Genomic DNA, 20,237 nt, shown 5'->3' on the forward strand with positions numbered 1-20,237 from the left:
TTTCCCACCTAATTTCCAGGTGTTTATTACCTCTGTACTATATTTCAATAACACCTCATATACATTCTGTTATTATAATTGCATTGTTGAATTAGTATTATCTGCCTTTATGCACCCTCCCCCGCAATACCAACTAGTAGAACGTGAGATTCCTGAGTGCAAGAGCCACATATAACATTTGTCTTTATTTCCTTAGGAAATAACAAGTGTCCAAATGATTGTTGAATGAATGAAAGGATTTTACTATGATTTCTTCAATTTTAAGAGGAAGAGAGGATCATAATGAATAACTGCTTATATTAGTTTTTATTTTACTTTAAAAACATGCTTATCACATTTTTATTATAAACATTTTTATAACTTATTTGTACTTTAGTTTTTTTCTTACGGCTTTCTTGTTGGTGAATATTGAGTTCCAGAGTTCTTTTGTGGGATTAATTAGATTTATTCTTCATAAATAAACACTTGAGTGCTAAAATGTAGTTACTATTTTTAAGATAATCCACTAGAGATTTTCATATTTGACTCACGGTTTTACAACACTACACTATCGGCTATTGACACATATATAGGCAGCATCATTATCTTTTATGTTGAGAGCAGTAATATTTTGACTTATTAGTCATTTACATTTTCAACTTTTTCATTACTGTACATAAAGAAAAAGTTTAAATTTTTATATTAGTAAATTACATAGGCCTCCTTTTTCATCTTATCATGTCCTACCCCAATGTTATAATAATTAATAATTGAAGACTATGTTTGTACAACTACACAGAAAAAGAAAAGAAATTGAATTACAATGTGAAAATACCTATTTTTTTCTGTTTGATAAATAATTTTGTTTTTTATAATGTTCCGTGATAGCTGTAATGAAAGTCAGTACTTGCATCTTTAGTTTTGAGGATAATGTATGAAAGAAAGCCTATTATCTAGTAGATCTCAGCCTTTTTCCAACAATGCCCATTTAAGTGAATCAAAAGACTCCAGAGGTGCATGTGCCTTGACATTTTCTCATCGAAAAAATATTACATGGTACTAAAGGCATAGAAGAAAACAATACAGTAATAATGATGATAAAACAATTATACAAGTGCATAATGCTTAAAGTAAAACAATAGTAATTCCACAAATAGATTCATTTTTATAAGAATAGCGTAGGTAGGAAACTACAACAAATGCAAGACTCTATGGATGGTGGATGTATCATCTGTCACCCCACTGATCTCCAGGGTTGATTTGGCTTATCTGGCTGGCTAGGCGTGTGTCCCCTTCCTCCCTCACCACTCCACGTGCATCCCTTCCAAAGCTGCTCACTTGGTTGAAGAGGATGACCTTTCCCAATAGAGAAGGACCATTCTTCAGTCAAGGGTATATAAGTAGGTGTGCTCCCCCGCTAGAACCTCCAAACAAGCTCTCAAGGTCCATTTGTAGGAGAACATAGGGTAGTCAAGCTTCCAAGACTCTAGACATATCCAAATGAGGTGCTGTATGTGGCAGTCTGCCTTTCTATAAAAAAAAAAAAAAAAAAGACTCTATGAGTGATGCATTGATTAAAAGAATATCCCTTTGGAAAATTATAGGATACTCATGTGCACAGGAGTTTTGCAACATTGCCAAGCAATTGTATCAGGTGTTCAGACTTACTGATGGAATATTGAATTTGAATACTTCATGAGTACTAGCATTTCACCAATTTAATTAACGAATACTGAATTTTATAAATCATTAATTGATTTACTAGATTACCAGTAAGTAACCCTAAATTATATGTAATGATTAAATGTATGGATTATAATCACATTTATGTCACTTTGTGACCACTTAAAAGTACTTTCATGATCCATCAGTGGGTCTACATTGACTTTGCTACACACTTATCCTTGAACCTTATAATCTATTCCATTTGGTCTTACAAGTATCTCAGGTTTTCAGGTCCTGACCATAATTTACAAATTCAATAAATTTAGTGCAAGTGTTTTTATATTTTAAGGGTTTCTAAAAAGTACCAATTAACTATATAATAATACTTTAATATATTCTTCTTGTAAAATTTAAACACTGCAGAAAAGGATTTGTTTTTTGATTTCCATCTTTCAGATTTTGTTCTATGTGTTTAAACATATACACATATATATATAAATGTAAAATATTTACATATAATATTATTTTTATAGGTAACATGTTTATATGCTACTCAAGTTGTGTTTATATTTCACAAATAACATGCCTATATATATTAGCATATAAATAATTTTTATACTTGCATTTATTTTAACTCAATATTACATGTTGAAGATTAACGTTAACAATATTGTTCTCTTTCATACTTTTAAACTGTTGATTAATATTCCATAGTATTTATATACATGAGCAGTTTTCCACAGTCATAACCCATTTTGTTTTCTATTATAAGCAAGCTAGAATGAGCATCTTTGAACATATCTCTTTCATAACAGTGGGATTATTTTTTTATGGTTGATAGTGATAAGAGAAATCTCTGTCTTATACAGTCTTCACATTTCAGAGTTTAATAGACACTAACAATTTACTCTACATAGGAAGTATGCAAATATACACATTCAGTAGTAGTTTATGATGGTCATATACATTTTTACAAATCTTTGCCAACACTTTGTTATTAAACTATTTTTATGTTTTTGAATTAGGATTTTTCTATATACTTGAGAATGTGATTGTTAACAATTTAGTTATTCCAATTTCTCCAATTTATTCATGTTTCTTTAACATTCAATACCGCTACAAACATTTATTAAGCATCCCTGAGTAGATAGTGATAACCTATTTCACTAAGAGTTTTTGTTGTGCCCCTTATAGCTTTCTGGATATCCATTAGGAAGATAGCCTTACGAAGAGAGGACCTTTCTGTTTGGGATCCTAAGTTCTGTATTAGACTGTGTTAAAGATAGAAAAAGAGAAGAAAAGAAAATTTTCTAAATAATGACACTATTATATATTTAAGTAGTAATAGAGCAGGCTAAAGTCAGGAAAAGTCCGTGCCAAACCATTAACAATCTCTAGGAAGTGGGAATATATAGAGGCAAAAGAAGAGACATTCATGATTTTTGCATTGCATACCTATATCTGTATTGTGTAAATGTTTTATAATCTTATTTTAGTCTATTAGTTTAAAAATGATAAAGGACATGATAAATTGGGAAATTACACTTATTTTTTTTTTTAAGTTCCCCAGGCCTTCCTTATAAGCTAATATATATTCCTGTCTTCTTATTACCCAGAGCTATCAAATTTGCTCAAGTAGTCATAGGGTATTAGTCTATCTTTTTTTTTTTTTTTTTTTTTTGGCGGTACGCAGGCCTCTCACTGCTGTGGTTTCTCCCGTTGCGGAGCACAGGCTCCGGACGCACAGGCTCAGCGGCCATGGCTCACGGGCCCAGCCGCTCTGCGGCATGTGGGATCTTCCCAGACCGGAGCATAAGTCCGCGTCCCCTGCACCGACAGGCAGATTCTCAACCACTACGCCACCAGGAAAACCCAGTCTATCTCTTTTAACATCTTGGGATTGTTGACAATTTGAAAAATTCTTGTAAAATATACTTGAAAAAGCAGCACGTACTTTCAGAAAAGGAGAGTGCTAGAAACTAAGCAATAGTTTGCTACCTGGTACATTGGGAACAAAATCTCTTAGTAAGAAGATGAAGAGCACTTTGAAAGGCAGGGATTTTATTTGGAATTAAATTTTCACAGAGTTTAGCAGCCAGTGAGTATTCGTTGTGAACTAAGTGCTAAACTAGGCATAATGGAAAATTTGTACTGGCCTCTGTCAACATCCAATTTAGAAATGCATAGAAAAAAGTCATAGGGCAAACCTTAGACTTAACCACTCAGATGGGTAAACTAAGAACAATTTCTAGAAGTTAGATTCCTCAAGAGGAGCTTCCTAAAGGCATGAATTTCAAGTTAGGTATTGAAGAAAATAATGGATTAGCAGGAAAACTTAAGGAGTGTATACCAAGTAAAGATGGGGTTTAATAACTTTCTTGCCTCAATGATTAAAACATATGCAAAAACAATTGTCCGAAGAAACCAATAAAATTACTTATTTAAGATCTCTTACCTTTTTCTTCTGTTTTCAAAATTGTAGTTGAAATCTGGAGAGACAGCTGCCAACATTGCTAGAGAACTGGCTGAACAGACAAGAAATCACTTGAATGCTGGAGATATCACTTATTCAGTCCGGGCCATGGATCAGCTGGTAGGCCTCCTAGATGTACAGCTCCGGAACTTGACCCCAGGTGGAAAAGATAGTGCTGCACGAAGTTTGAACAAGGTAAGGACCTTTGTTACATGTATCTTTAAAGTTGTAAAATCAGTGAGACTTCCCTGATTAATTTATTTCTTTCCATAAAATCAGATCATTCTAAAGAGAATTGCTAGCTATATTCAATTCACTTCACTACTGTAGTATAATAATGACCTTATTTGACTTTCAATCTAAGGAACAATAAATGATATCTCTCTATATGTATTTTGAGTTTACAATTCTATTTTCCATAGTACTCTTTTGTATGCTAAATTCTGACAGGGTTATTATAGATAAATGCCATTTCTTTTGGGTGTTTTTTCCCTGTCAAACCTTTATATTAATATAATTAACAGTAAAACAAATGTCTAATCAACAAGCAGAAAGTTAGAAAATACAATGAAAAAGGATATTAGTAATACATTATAGATTTTTAAAAAAATAATTTAACCTAATTCATATTACATTAAAAAACTCATAGGGCAAGTATTTATTTTAATTTTTATTTCCTTTTGATTTTTAAATTACTGATTTTGTATCATTACCATTATAACTTAAAAGGTTTAAATGTGTTTCAGCAACTTTGAATTGTAACTAATAAAAATAATTTGTTTTTAAAATTTTAAGGAATTTTATGTATTTTAATTTATATTTCTAAATCTACTATATATTTATATACATTATATACTCATATATAAGCATTTTATATATAACCTATACACATATAAACATTTTATTTACATAAGTATGTAAAATATATTTAATATATTTATAACGAATATCGTTTATTTATGTAACAAAATATCACATGGTGAAAAGATATTAGAATGATGCCATCAGATAACATGTATTCCCTGAATGGCATTTTTGTAGTAAAGATAATCGGTTATTGAAACTTGATTTTAAGATCTCAAATATCAGTGATAATCTTATTACTTAAAAAAGCAAGAATTTGACAGTGACCGTCTAATGTCCTGTATGGAATTCACTAAATGAACATTCCCCTTTAGAATGAAAAAATAACTTTGCAGACTGGTCTTTATTATGTTTATTTCCTTTCTGTCTTATTAGACTAGGAGTCTCACTCATGAACCGGAAGAAATTTTTTTAAATAATAATGGTTCGACATTAAAAAGCTAGATATTTTATCTGTCAGTTTTTTCTGCAATTTCATCCTCAGAAAATAGATTCAGCTTTATCAATTATATATAAATTATTACTAAAGTTTTTTTCATGCTGAGCAGAAAGGAGTTATTTTTGTCATTCATATTCCTGATAGAATCTCAACCAAGTCGCTGGCAGAATATAATCCACAGCTGCCTATGTAGTCTGGGCATGCTGTGATTTTAATGTGTTATCACCCAGGCTGACTGGAGGCTATTAATGAATATTGCTGCCAGCTATTGTTATCATAATGTACTGGATATAGTAATTTCTATTAATGTTACATATCCATACCATTACTTGTTATAGCAATACTTTGTATCTTTATTTAAAAATGGTGTCGATGTCTGACAATATCAGGTAAAGCTGGCAATTAATGTCACATTCTAACTAGCTACAGCTAATCAGCTCGCCTAGTCTGAATATCAAATAACTGCATAATGGACAAATTTTCATTTGTGAAGCTTTTTAATGCTCTCTTTTGTTTCTTATTTGGCTCTTTTCAGCTGTTTATATAACGTGGTTTGTTATATGTTAATTTGCATGATGGGGTAAGAAGATGGGAGGGCAGAGGTTATTCACATGCTTCCTGGCTTGCTCTCATTTCCTGTGGTTCCCACTGTTCCCTGAAGCAGTTTTAACCCATCAGATTTGCAAAGTCAACTTCGTACAAATCAATTGAGCTCCACATTGAAATTCTGAAGAGTTTAGAGACCTGCTAAACCAAAATGAGAGTCAGTGATCCAAATGACAGTGCTGACAATTTACTTGCACTCATTCCTCACTTAATTCTTTAGAGAAGTAACTGCTCTATGCTCATTGAAGATGCATGAATTAAAGTGGGAGAGTATTAGCCACACAAAAGGCATCAGAGTAACTGCTTCTTAAAACTGGTTAATTTTCTCCTTGAACAATCGAGGCTCCTGAAGGAAAATAATAAGGAAAAGGAGGAAAACTACAATCTAATTTATAAAATTTGCATTTATTTAAACAGAGCAAATATATGTATTAATTATTCATTTTATCACCAGGAAAAAATGTTTGGGACTGAGTATGAGTTGCTGTTAACCTTTTGCCCAGAAAAACATCATTCTGTATGCAAACAAAGAAACACACAGAAACACGCTTCTTATCCCACAGAAGTTCCTAAAATGTATAAATTTTTTGGTCAAAACCATCAAAAGGAATTCTTCAAGAAATAAAAACAAGATAAATAACAATATCGATTGCATTCTTTTAATCAGAAGTTACTTATCTCTTGGTATTTGTCCCTTAGAATCAAATAGTCAAATGAATGGGCATTCCTACTTTCTCAATAAATAGAACTTTCTGTATGTCTGAACAAATGGTTTGTGGGACACATTAACCACCTAAAAATCTGTAAACCACAGACAATTTACTATCTTTAAAAAATGGGTTCCAAATTTTTGACATAATTTACTTAACTTCATAGATCTTCATTTGTGGCCCATGAATTAATAACTAACCTCATGTGAAATGAATCATGTCAAATGAATGAAATATATTGATTTTTACTAATTTCTACTAAATTTAGTCTCAGATTTCTTTCCATCATTAACAGCTTTATACCATCCACTTATCACTTGGGTTCTGAAAAGCTGTTAGTTTCTGTTTTTCAAGCCGTTGCTGACATTTTGCTGCTGCTTAGCTTTCATTCTCTTCTTGAAAGTAGTGCACAACAAAATAAGGTGTTTGTGTAGATGTGTTCTTTTATTTTTCTTGTTTTCTTCTGTCACTAACTTGTTTTTTCTATTCTGTGTTTAATCTGCTGTCTTAATGGATTCAGCTTCAGAAAAGAGAGCGCTCTTGCAGAGCCTATGTCCAGGTACTTTCTGCGTTTTTATAAATGTGTTAAGTTGTTGAATTGTCTCTGTTGGTGACAGCATGTATGGGCATCAGATAGAAAGATGATAATGTATCTTGTTGAACTAGAAGAATTTCAGGGAGGGCATGGAGGGTGGGAATGGAAAATTATATGAAAGGGTATGTGCTAAAAATAAATTTGACAGTGCCAGTGCTCTATCATACAAGAGGAGCACAGACTAACATAGAGGTGCAACCTTGGGTGTGAGAATTTTGATCATCACTGAAAGGTGAGTTGGGTGTAATATATAATAAATCTCTAATTTCTTCAGAGAGGTGGGTATGAAAACATTTCATTCCTATGTTGGTCTAGCTAATATTTGAGTAGCAAGTCATCCAGAAATGACAATCAAATAAGACAACAATTCCAGGATACTTGGAATATCATGCTTCTGTGCCAAATTAATCAAGACAAGCTGTGACGATCTTACTCTTCCACTTATTATAAACACATGAATCTGAATGTAAGTGTAATTTTTCCTCCAGTTAACATGTTGTAATTTGTTTCTAAGCAAGATAAAAAACACTTCTACTGTTTATGAGTTCTTTGTGAAAAAGAATCCCAGAAGCAAGCTTCATAGTTATTTTTAGAATAAGGGAAAGAAGGGAGGGGAGGGGAGAAGAGGAGAGAAGGGAAGGAGAAGGGAGAGGAGGGGAGGGGAGGAGGGAGGAACAAAGGCAGGCAAGGTCAAATGACAAATTCAAATGACAAAGCTATTTAGTAATGACTTTGATGTGCTTTATTCAAGGGAAAACAATCCATGGGTTGAGGCAGTAAGTGCCTCACCATCAGTGGTGCACTCTCCCTGAGGGACGTTGGACAACAGTGAGTTTTATAGAGACAACTCTAAACAGGGTGCGATTGGCAAGGAGGTTGGGGATTTCCTTATAAGGCTAGCAGGTCCTGTTTTCTAGGGTAAGGTGAGCTAGCTAACTCTGAGTTGGAGGATTGTGATCAGTGTATGTGAGGTTTCCTTGAAAGTCATTTCCCATAAGTGCAGATTTAGATTTGTGATGTGGACCAGGCCACTGGAGTGGCCTCCATTTTGTGGGTCCCAAAATACAAATTAACTTTATCAGAAGGAAGAAAAAATATGAAACTGTGTGACTGTCAACTTTATTCCCTATGTGTATATATCATAACATTTTTAAGGGGAAGGCCAACTACATTTATGAAGAGAGCTGCCTTCAAGACCCAAATCACTGGTTCTCAGATTAGTAGTCCAGAAAATACACAGTATCAGTTTATTCACAATAAGGGCATTTTGTGAGACAGTCATTTAAAGGAAAAAAAAAAAATAATCATTTGAACATTGAACAGAGATTAGGAAGAAAAGCTTTTAATTTGCATTTAACTTTATAAATTAATGAACCTTTGTATATAAGAAGCTGTTCAGGTTTATTTTTCTAAGGTTTTGGGAAAGAAATTGCTTGGGGGGGTTATGTATATATATATAGCTTAGTGTGTGCCATAGACAGAGAAATGAAGTACTCTTCATCATTGAAAGCTGAGGATCATTTTTGAGAAATATTAGGATTGTTTTTTATTGTAATCTATGCTATCCCTTTAATGGGGCCTTGGAGATAATTAGCCTTTCAGTATTTAAATCTATGAAATGCATGGTCATTCAAACATGAATCTCTGATGGAAAATTAATAGCACAGTTTATTCAGTAGCTGATTTCCTGGTGTTGTAATTGACTGGCTAGGAATAAATGTTTCAGCTATTGACTAAACATCTGATAAGACCAAATACAAACAGAATATTGGTGAAGCAGAAATGCTGTGCTCACTATAACACAGCATTATTTCTGTTCCTTTTATTGTAGATCATTATTCTATGAAATTCTAGAGGGAATAATACCTTAAACTTTAGTCTATTTGAATTTTAAAGGCTTATGTTCCCTATTATTTCTATGTTCAGAGCACATTCTGAGCTACCTATGAAATAGGTATGAAATACACTTGAAATGTTTTATGCATTAAATTTGAAAAAAAGATAATTATTTAGTTACCACAAGATTCTTAAAAAAAAAAAAAAAATTCCTTTCCATGGGCACAAGCAGTGATTCTCCTAGGTTTGATTTTGACCATCTAAACACATTTAGCTTTTAATTTTTTAGAAATACAGTGTTTATTTTATGAATTATCTAGATCTATTTTTTGTTTCTTGCTTCCCGCCTTTTATTCCACACACACACAAAAAAAGTGAAATCTGGACTGTCGGCCGTCAGCTATGATAACTCATCTGTAGGTGAACAATTAAAACATAGTTGCTCTGATTTTTTAAATAATATGTGAATCTCCTAAAACCCATTATTCTTTTGTCTCAAGAATTTTAACAAAAACAAAAAATTGGATCAAATATATTTTATTTTTCTTTATTTAGTTGTAATTTTAGATTACATTAAAATCCTTGTTGACTATCAAAAGATAGTTATTGACATAATCATATTAAAAATAGCATTACCATATTGCAGGCATAATGCATACCTTCATTTAGGAGAGGGTTTTAAGTTTTATGCCAGAGATAACAAATAAAGTTTGTGTTACATATGCATATTAAGTAGCTACCATGATATAATATTACCAAGAGGGACCTTAGAGATGAAGATGAGTGAGTTGAGATCTGGAGAGATGAAATGACTGGACCAAGGTCACACAACTAGCACCAATGGCACTAATGCTGCTATCCTGATGTGCATCCAGTGCTTCTTCAACACCATGATTAAGAATAGGGTTTCCGGGCTTCCCAGGTGGCGCAGTTGTTGAGAGTCCCCCTGCCGATGCCGGGGACACAGGTTCGTGCCCGGGTCTGGGAAGATCCCACATGCCACGGAGCGGCTGGACCCGTGAGCCATGGCCGCTGAGCCTGTGTGTCTGGAGCCTGTGCTCTGCAACGGGAGAGGCCACAACAGTGAAAGGCCCATGTACAGCAAAAAACAAATAAATAAATAAAAAATAAAAGAATAACAGTGATTTATTATGAAGAATAAATATGTTTATTAGGCACTGTGGCCATAATTGTGCAAAGCATTTTGCATAAATTCTTACTTAATATTCAAAACAACCCTATGATATAAGTTATTGCTATTCTTAAAGTAGAGAAAATGTGGCACAGGAAGCATTAAATGACTTTCACAAAATTACACAGTAATAATTGAGGGGCTCCTGAATTCAAAGTTAGGTCTTCCTGATTCAGAAACTCATGCTCTCATTCGCCAAAATAATGTGATTGCAAAACTGACATTATTTGGTGTTAGAAGTCAAGATATATTATTTGGTTTATATTTATTGATTTATGGTACTGTATTTCAGGAATGGTATAAAGTATAACAATTGTTTTTTTTTAATTTCTCCTTTTTTTGAGATTGAGCTCAAATGGCTGTGTGGTGATTATTTTGTACTCCTATAGCCAGGTCAAATACAAACATAATTTACTTTGAAGTCATTTGGTTTTCAGAGGAGACTGTGATTTAAAAATTATCATATTGAGAGAAGAAAAAAGCAAGTAGAAAATATTCTAACTGTATGTTAAAGGAGGAACAGTCAAACTGTTTTCCAAAGTGAAAACACCATTTTACATTTCCACCAGCAATACGTGAGGGTTCCAATTTCTCCACATCTATGGCAGCACTGTTATTTTCTCTTTTTGATTATAATCATCCAAGTACATGTGAATTGCATAAGTTCTTAACTCTAGTGGTGGAATGGGGGCAGGGGAAGTTTTAGGAGGGTAATCCATGAATGAATTAAAAAATTATATGGATCCAAAGAGAGGTCTGTGTTTTCATGAGAATCTGAAAGTAGCATGTGACCTCAAATAGCTTAAGAACAACTGCCTTCATGTTCTATAAGTGTAACCAGAACTTATATTTATATTTTTTTCTCATTTTTCAATCCCAAGTTCCCATCTTCTAAATAGAAATGTTTGTTAACATTGTTCTTCTCTTTAGCAGGAACTATTAAAAATTACTAGTGTTCATTTTTTACTGCTTTAAAAGCAGGACATTTTCCTAGTTAAGAAATATATTTTGATTTTTATCAGCAGTTTCTTTTGTCCTCCAAATCTCAGAGGTGGCATGGACTCCCTAGAGTCTGCAGTAGATCTTGCTTAATGGGAAATATAAGTACATACAGTTTTTGATGTGAATCTTTTGAGTCATTCTTTGGAACCTACTATTATTTGCATAGTCGGGCTGAGAACTGATCAGAAAAAAATTGGTAAATAGATGCAAATTTTTGAAAAAAGACACATATACATGCGTACCTGGTTTCCTCCCTTCTTCCCATCCTTCCTTAAATTTTTCTTTACTTTTTTTTCAAAGGCAGGTAGTCTATGTGTTCTTTAAATCTTACCAAGTATTTGTAATAAGGTCTCTTTTTATTTCAGTTTGGAATTATAGTTTGCTTTTTTTGTTTATTTTTTTTATTTATTTTGTTTGTTTCACCTTCATTATCCACTAGAAATCTGTATCCTAGGTACCATCAGTGTGAAAGCAATCTCTATCTTCAAAACTATGTAAAAAACATCACATACTAGTTAATGACAAAAACATTCAAGAATTACTAGTTCAGCACATGTGCCCAGTAATTTTATCAGTACTAGGAATATAGCAATGCCCATAACAGGCCAAAATCCCTGCTCTCTCTCCTAGGGTGAAACGTCCAGTAGCAGAATATAAACAGTATGCTAAGTATATGAAATATATGGTATGTGAGATGATGATAAATGTTACAGAGAAAAATAGAGCAAGAAACGCATCACTGAGGTGACATTTCAGAAAAACTCTGAAGGAGTGAACTGTGAAGATATGCAGGAAAAAGCATTCCAACAGAGAAAACAAAGTTTCTGAGGTGGAAATATGCCTCTGTTGTCCAGGAAGCGAATGCAACTGGAGGAGAGTGAAAGAGAAGAGGGTAACAGGACATTAATCTGTGGGGCAGCGAGGGCCCAGATCTGATAGACCATCGTAAGGACTTCAACTTTTACTCATAGACACACAGGAAACCACTGCAGGTTTATGAGCGGAAGGATGACATGATGTGATGTGTTTTAAAAGTGGAGAATAGGGCTTCCCTGGTGGCGCAGTGGTTGAGAGTCCGCCTGCCGATGCAGGGGACACGGGTTCGTGCCCCAGTCCGGGAGGATCCCGCATGCCGCGGAGCGGCTGGGCCCGTGAGCCATGGCCGCTGAGCCTGCACGTCCGGAGCCTGTGCTCCGCAACAGGAGAGGCCACAACAGTGAGAGGCCCGAGTATCGCAAAAAAAAAAAAAAGTGGAGAATAGATTCTAGCAGGAAAAGTAAGGGCTGAAGCAGGGTGACCATTTGGGCAATAACAACATTCACTTGAAACAGGATATGAGTGTGGGATGCTGAGATAATTCTTCAGCTTTGGGAATTCTTTTAAGTGGAACAAACAGGATTCGCTAAGGGGTTGTATGTGAAGTGTCAGAGATAGAGAGGAGTTGGGATGACACAAAGTGTTTTGACTGAGCAACTGGAAGGAAGCAGTCACCATTTATTGAGATAGTCAATCTGTGACCAATTTGGGAGGAGCACGAAAAGAACTTCACTCAGGGGCATGTTAAGTTGGAGATTCTTATTAGGTATGCAATATTGATGGTAAATATGCAGTTAGATATACGAGCTTGAAATTTACCTGAGAGGTCAAGCTAGACATAATCATTTAGTAATGTTTCACTTAGAGTGGCATTTTCAACCAATGTACTAGATGAATTCATCAAGGAAATGAGTGTAGAAAGAGAAGAGAATCTAGAGCTGAGCCCCAGGACACTGTCATATGATGAGGTCAGGGAGAGGAAGAGGAACCAGCAGTAGACACTAACAACCAGCCTTAAATAAGGAGGAGGACCTGGAGAATATGGATGGCATCCAGGAGTCAACTCAAGTTCTTGTTTCATGGAGGAGAAAATGATGTCAAGTGCTGTCGAATCTGCTCAGAAATGCTGATACAGCTTTTCAATGATAAAAGTAATGTCAACTTTTGATGAATTTTAAAAAATTCCAGGGCTTCCCTGGTGGTGCAGTGGTTGAGAGTCCGCCTGCCGATGCGGGGGACACGGGTTCATACCCCGGTCTGGGAAGATCCCACATGCTGTGGAGCGGCTGGGCCCATGAGCCATGGCCGCTGAGACTGCGCATCCGGAGCCTGTGCTCCGCGACAGGAGAGGTCACAGCAGTGGAAGGCCCGCGTACCGGAAAAAAAAAAAATATACATATATATATATATATATATATATATATATATATATATATATATATATATATATATTCCAAAGCCCAGATATCTGTATTATTATATGTACTGCATAAACATTTTTACCTATTGCTTTCATTTTTTTGGTCTGTAATGCAGACTTTCTGTGAACCAAAGTTGCTACTTGCACCTTTGACAAAGTGCAGATTGAATTATGCCAGTTTTATTTGTGCGCCTTTGGTGCATGAGACAAGAAAGTTTCTAACCTCCATTTATACTGCTAGGAAGAAATTTATGAGTATTTTCAAGTTTCTTGTTTGGTCACTTAATTGGCTGTGTGACAAAGAGCTCCATGGTGCATGTCAAACGACTTTCTGAGTCCTCTAATGATTTGTGCTTTGCTTGACTTGTGATACTATTCTGTGTGGCCTGTCAGGCTGGATATCCTTGTTAAAGTGGCTAGAATAAATTGGCCAGTGGTGTGCATACAATGTAGTATATTAACTGCAGCAACGGGGAGTAGTTTTAGCAGCTCTTTCAGGCTATTTCGATGTTTGCCCATAAGCATCAAAGCCAATCCAAACTTTTATTTAATATAATTAAAAGGACATCTGAAAGTAGTTTGAATCACACCAGGTTTTGAGGTTTGGTAACCCTTTGTTAAAACTTTGTGAACTTAATATATTTCACAGCTTGATAAATCTTCACTTGATTTGAGTCAGTAAGAGAAAAAATATAAATCTGCACCCTGCATGTTTCTGGTGCCCTGAACCTATTTCTAAAACACTTTGAGATCAAAGAAAGTAACTTCCATCTACAAAGCTGAGTTTTCTTTAGTTAAAGAAGATATAGTAATTCTTTTCTATAAGTTGCAGTCACTAAATGCTGTTGTAAAGCAATTGTTGAATCAAAAGATAGTAAAACCATATGTAATGTAAGCAGTGTAAATTATTCAGGTTATTTTTTAAGAGCATAGGTAGGTCAGTTGATAAATCTAATAATTTGAAAACCTCCAAAGGACAATGACAGATGTTGATGATGGAGTTCCTGCTTTGACGTGCAAAGAACATCATTTTGGGAATCTCTCAAAATTCCCGTGGCTAATGTGTCAGGTCAGGCAGAGATGGCCACTTTACAAAGTCATTTCTGACTCTTCCAGTTTGCACATTTCCTATAAGTAAACAAAATGTTCCAGCTGCTGTTTGTATATACATGGCTTGTAAATGCTTCAGGAAGTAATTCTAATAAGGGTGAAAAAAAAAAAAAAGCCCTTTTGTTTTTAAATAAAATGTTTTCACTTAAAACAAAAGTATTTTCTCACTTCTTTTCACCAAATTTTATTTTCTTCTCTCTTATAACTTCTTGATCAAAGCCTAGATAACTACTTAATTGTAAAATTGTTTATTTAAAGTCCATTCTAATGCATCATTGCTTTCCGAACATGAGTTTACTTTCAGAAAAGTTTTAAATACATAGAATATAAATAGATATACTTTCTACGCAAACACAAGAGAATGCACATCAATTTACTTTGCTATTTTTCTTTTTTTTTTTTTTTTTTTTGCGGTACGCAGGCCTCTCACTGTTGTGGCCTCTCCCGTTGCAGAGCACAGGCTCCAGACTTGCAGGCTCAGCGGCCATGGCTCACGGGCCCAGCCACTCTGCAGCATGTGGGATCCTCCTGGATTGGGGCACGAACTCGTGTCCCCTGCATCGGCAGGCGGACTCTCAACCACTGCGCCACCAGGGAAGCCCTGCTTTGCTATTTCTTTAACAGCATTATGATCATGTACCTAACTAGAAGGAAAAAATACATTTAAAATAGGATTACAGATTTAAGGTCCTACTTGCTGAAACTATCATTAGCATTTCTGGTACAGGTCAGGAAAGCAATGGAAGTTTTAAGGTGTCATTTTCAGTAGAGTAGTTCCTTGATGGCTTGGAACCAAACAAATGATTTTTTAATACTGCTCCCAACAGAGTTATAATTCTGATATTTTCCCTTATCAGCCAGTAGTAACAGAAACTTAACTATGACAACTTAAACTAGGGCTTTATTTTCATTAAGTAAAAAGGAAATGCAGCCGAAACTGTTCAGGATTAGCATGAAACTCCGTATCAGAGACCAAGGTGTCATCTGCTTTTCTGCTCTATTGTCTTTAGCACATGGGTTTCCATCCTTAAAATGACAAGATGGTTACTTAGCATCCATGCTAATTTTTACATAGAAAGAAGCATAAGGACAGGTAACTAAAATATTCATCTCTGTTAGAACTTTCCAAATGTCTCACCCAACTATATTTGACCATTTTCCCTACTTCTGACCGTATCCCTTGGGCTACTCAGGGATAGCCCAAGGGATTTAGCTTTGCATAGCTAAATGCTTCATTAATATGTATACTTTTGCAGCTGGGCATAACTATATCTATTAATATCCAGTGATTCTATATTTAAAACAAGAGAATTTGTGGGCAAATAGTATTCTTAGATGCAACCAAAAATACTTTTTTCTTATTTAATGGTACATATTGATATATTCATCCAGTTTTGATGTAATAATCTACCATAGAGTTATGACAATACCAATGGTTACTTTTAAACCCTAAGTATAGATTAAAATGTTCTTTTGATTGTTCTCTTATAGTTATAGTATGAAAGCAATCATTTTTGTTAAAAGGAAAAAAAGATTATTTCAGATTATTTCTGAATAGCTAATATAGGTATATGGTTTAAAATTCAAAAAGTAGAATAATAGGTATGGCTCCTTCCCACTGAGGCTGCTGCATTGCTAACTCTGGGGCATGCCACTGACATTGTGACCTACTTCAGTGGTGCCCCCTTGGAGTTGTGTGGTGCAAGCAACCCTGCCTCTCTCCTCAATCACTCAGATCTCCTTCCTTACTGTTACCAGCCTCTTAAATATCCTACCAGAGAAGATAATTTTTACTCACATCCATGTTTCTATAATGTTTCTTTATAAATTTTGTCATACAATCACAAAACAGTGCTGTTCTCTTTACCTACAATAGGACTTTGGGAATAGCTGTGGCAGACCCACATTATGTGGTAGCATTCCACCACTGAGAAGAATAAGCATATAGAGATGATCACAAGGTACACTTGTATCGCAGTTTATATCAACAAAAAGACTTAACTGTATCAGTAGGAAACCAGTTGAATAAAATGCTACACCAAATAGTGGAATAATCTTTAGACACAGAAAGAATGAGGTAGATCTCGTACTGACTTAGAAAGATGGGTATAATACAGTAGCAAGTAAAAAAAAGGCAAGCAAGCAAAACCAAACAAATAACATTATTATGGTGATCACATCTATTTGTATGTATCTGTAAATATTTACGAGTCTGGAGGGGTCCACAACTAACTGTCAAAGAAATTCCTTTTGGGATAGGTGAGTGTTATTCCATAAATAGACTTTCCAGTTTTAATGTATATACTTATGTATTTTCAACTGTTCACAACGTATGCTTTTTAATTTTTTTTTTTTTACTAGCACAGAGTATTTATTGGAAAAGTTTTAGACTTACAGAAAATTGGTCAGTTAGTATAGAGTTCCAATACCACATATACCTCCTACACACAGTTTCCTTTATTATTACTACCTTACATTAGTATGGTACATTCATTATAATTAATGAACCAATATTGATATATTATTATTAACTAAAATGCATAGTTCAGGTTCACTTAGGTTTTAACTATGCCTTTTTTCTGTTTCAGGATCCTATAAGGATATCACATTACATTTAAACATCGTATATCCTTAGGCTCCTCTAGGCTGTGACAGTTTTTCAGACTTTCCTGCAAGGTTGTCCTTTTCAAAGTCAGAAAATATATTTTCCTTTTGAAATAATTAGTGTGTATACTTTAAGAAGAGCATAGAAGTATTCATTCATTCACTCACTCAGACAATATTTGTTGAGCTCCTGTGCTTCAGGCACTGTTCCAGGTGCAGTGATTCAAAGGTAAAGACAGACAGGATTACTATTCTTGCAGAGCTCACACCCTAGTTTAGCAAACTGGAGTTTGGGAAGGAAATAGTAAAGCAATCGAAATAATAAAAGAAGATAATGGCCGAAGTACTATGCAGAGAATTAAAACAGAATCATGAGTTAAAGTAACTGCTTCATTACTTTAGACTGTGTGTATCTGGGAGATGAGAGTGCAGCTGACTCCTGGCAGTATGAGATCAGCCATTTGCCTATCTGGAGAAAAAGCATTCTAGAATCAGAGGTCACCCATCATGGCCAAGTGAGGTTGGAGAGTCCTGGAAATAGAAAGAAGGCTAATATGCCTGAAGCAATGGGTTGAAGGAGAATACAGGGCTAAGAAAGCTATGGGAAGGAGTCAAGATTCTGAATGCCACTGAAGAGTTTTAACTAGGGTTGTGACAGTAGATTTTTGCAAGATTAATTTGGTTGCAAATTTAGTTTTCCTCTGATATCCATTATTGCTGCTTCAGTTATCACCTTTATGTAGGTAATTCTCAAAAAACCTTAATCAACCACTTTAAACACTTAGAAATTTTGTCATTCCATTCTCCCTACTGCTGAATAATGTTTTAAAGATGCAAATCTGATTAAGACTTGATCCCACTCAAAGACTGTCCATTACTCTCTTTTTCACTAAAGAAAAATTTTCCTGTTTTGGACTACAGTGTTTGAGAATTTGACTCCTCTTTTCCCATACCTGATTTCCCATACCTTTAGCTGGCCCCTTCCATATTCTTAGATTCTACACTCCCAAACCACCTAAGTACTTGCAGTTCATGTCTCTGTGCCTTCTTAGTCACAGTTATGTTCTGCTTGGATTTCTTCTATATTTGTTCTCCTTTCTCCATCCTTTCCTCTCAGTAACGTTGACTTATCTGCCAACACCTGCTTTATAAGCCAGTGACTCTAAAGAAGCATTCTTTCTCCCACCTAGTCTGGATAAATGCCCTCTTATACATCCTCGCTTTTCCTCTTATTACAACAATTATCAAGCTATAATTTTTTAATATAATTTAATTTATTTTTTACACAGCAGGTTCTTCTTAGTCATCCATTTTGTACACATCACTGTATACATGTCAATCACAATCTCCCAATTCATCACAACACCACCCCCATCCCCCACTGCTTTCCCCGCTTGGTTGTCCATACATTTGTTCTCTACATCTGTGTCTCAATTTCTGCTCTGCAAACCAGTTCATCTGTACCATTTTTCTAGGTTCCACATATATGTGTTAATATACAATATCTGTTTTTCCTCCTTCTGACTTACTTCACTCGGTATTACAGTCTCTAGATCCATCCACGTCTCTACAAATGACCCAATTTCGGTTTTTTTTATGGCTGAGTAATATTCCATTGCATATATGTACCATATCTTCTTTATCCATTTGTCTGTCGATGGGCATTTAGGTTGCTTTCATGACCTGGCTATTGTAATTATTGCTGCAATGAACATTGGGGTGCATGTGTCTCTTTGAATTATGGTTTTCTCTGGGTATATGCCCAGTAGTGGGATTGCTGGGTCATATGGTAATTCTATTTTTAGTTTTTTAAGGAACCTCCATACTGTTCTCCATAGTGGCTGTATCAATTTACATTCCCACCAACATTGCAAGAAGGTTCCCTTTTCTCCACACCCTCTCCAGCATTTGTTGCTTGTAGATTTTCTGATGATGCCCATTCTAACTGGTGTGAGGTGATACCTCATTGTAGTTTTGATTTGCATTTCTCTAATAATTAGTGATGTTGAGCAGCTTTTCATGTGCTTCTTGGCCGTCTGTATGTCTTCTTTGGAGAAATGTCTATTTAGGTCTTCTGCCCGTTTTTGGATTAGATTTTTTTTTTTTTTTTAGCTGCATGAGCCGTTTATATATTTTGGAGATTAATCCTTTGTCCGTTGATTTGTTTGCAAATATTTTCTCCCATTTTGAGGGTTGTCTTTTCATCTTGTTTGTGGTTTCCTTTGATAGGGATTGCATTGAATCTGTAGATTGCTTTGGGTAGTATAGTCATTTTCACAATATTGATTCTTTCAATTCAAGAGCATGGTATATCTCTCCATCTGTTGGTATCATCTTTAATTTCTTTCATCACTGTCTTATAGTTTTCTGCATACAGGTCTTTTGTTTCCCTAGGTAGGTTTATTCCTACGTATTTTATTCTTTTTGTTGCAATAGTAAATGGGAGTGTTTCCTTAATTTCTCTTTCAGATTTTTCATCATTAGTGTATAGGAATGCAAGAGATTCTGTGCATTAATTTTGTATCCTACAACTTTACCAAATTCATTGATTAGCTCTAGTAGTTTTCTGGTGGCATCTTTAGGATTCTCTATGTATAGTATCGTGTCATCTGCAAAAGGTGTATACAGTTTGACAGTTTTACTTCTTTTCCAATTTGTATTCCTTTTATTTATTTTTCTTCTCTGATTGCCGTGGCTAGGACTTCCAAAACTATGTTGAATAATAGTGGTGAGAGTGGACATTCTTGTCTTGTTCCTGATCTTAGAGGAAATGCTTTCAGTTTTTCACCACTGAGAATGATGTTTGCTGTGGGTTTGTCATATATGGTCTTTATTATGTTGAGGTAGGTTCCCCCTATGCCCACTTTCTGGAGAGCTTTTATCATCAGTAGGTGTTGAGTTTTGTCAAAAGCTTTCTCTGCATCTA

General features: G+C 34.9%; 1 protein-coding gene across 33 annotated transcripts in view; it reads left to right on the forward strand.

Annotated features, from left to right (window-relative positions):
- The window catches only part of ADGRL3 (adhesion G protein-coupled receptor L3), a gene marked incomplete at both ends in the record, with an annotated part of 582,832 nt that overhangs the window by 419,087 nt on the left and 143,508 nt on the right, over positions 1-20,237 (forward strand). For 26 of the 33 annotated variants that reach the window (XM_079704517.1, XM_079704528.1, XM_079704539.1 and 23 more), the window contains 2 exons: positions 4,127-4,312; positions 7,257-7,295. In XM_079704517.1, coding sequence (XP_079560643.1) covers positions 4,127-4,312; positions 7,257-7,295 — 225 coding nt within the window. The remainder of the gene's footprint in view (positions 1-4,126; positions 4,313-7,256; positions 7,296-20,237) is intronic. The other 7 variants (XM_079704549.1, XM_079704548.1, XM_079704518.1 and 4 more) reach the window with 1 other exon arrangement.

This window comes from Hyperoodon ampullatus (assembly GCF_949752795.1).
Source record: "Hyperoodon ampullatus genome assembly, chromosome: 1".
Lineage (NCBI taxonomy): Eukaryota > Metazoa > Chordata > Mammalia > Artiodactyla > Ziphiidae > Hyperoodon > Hyperoodon ampullatus.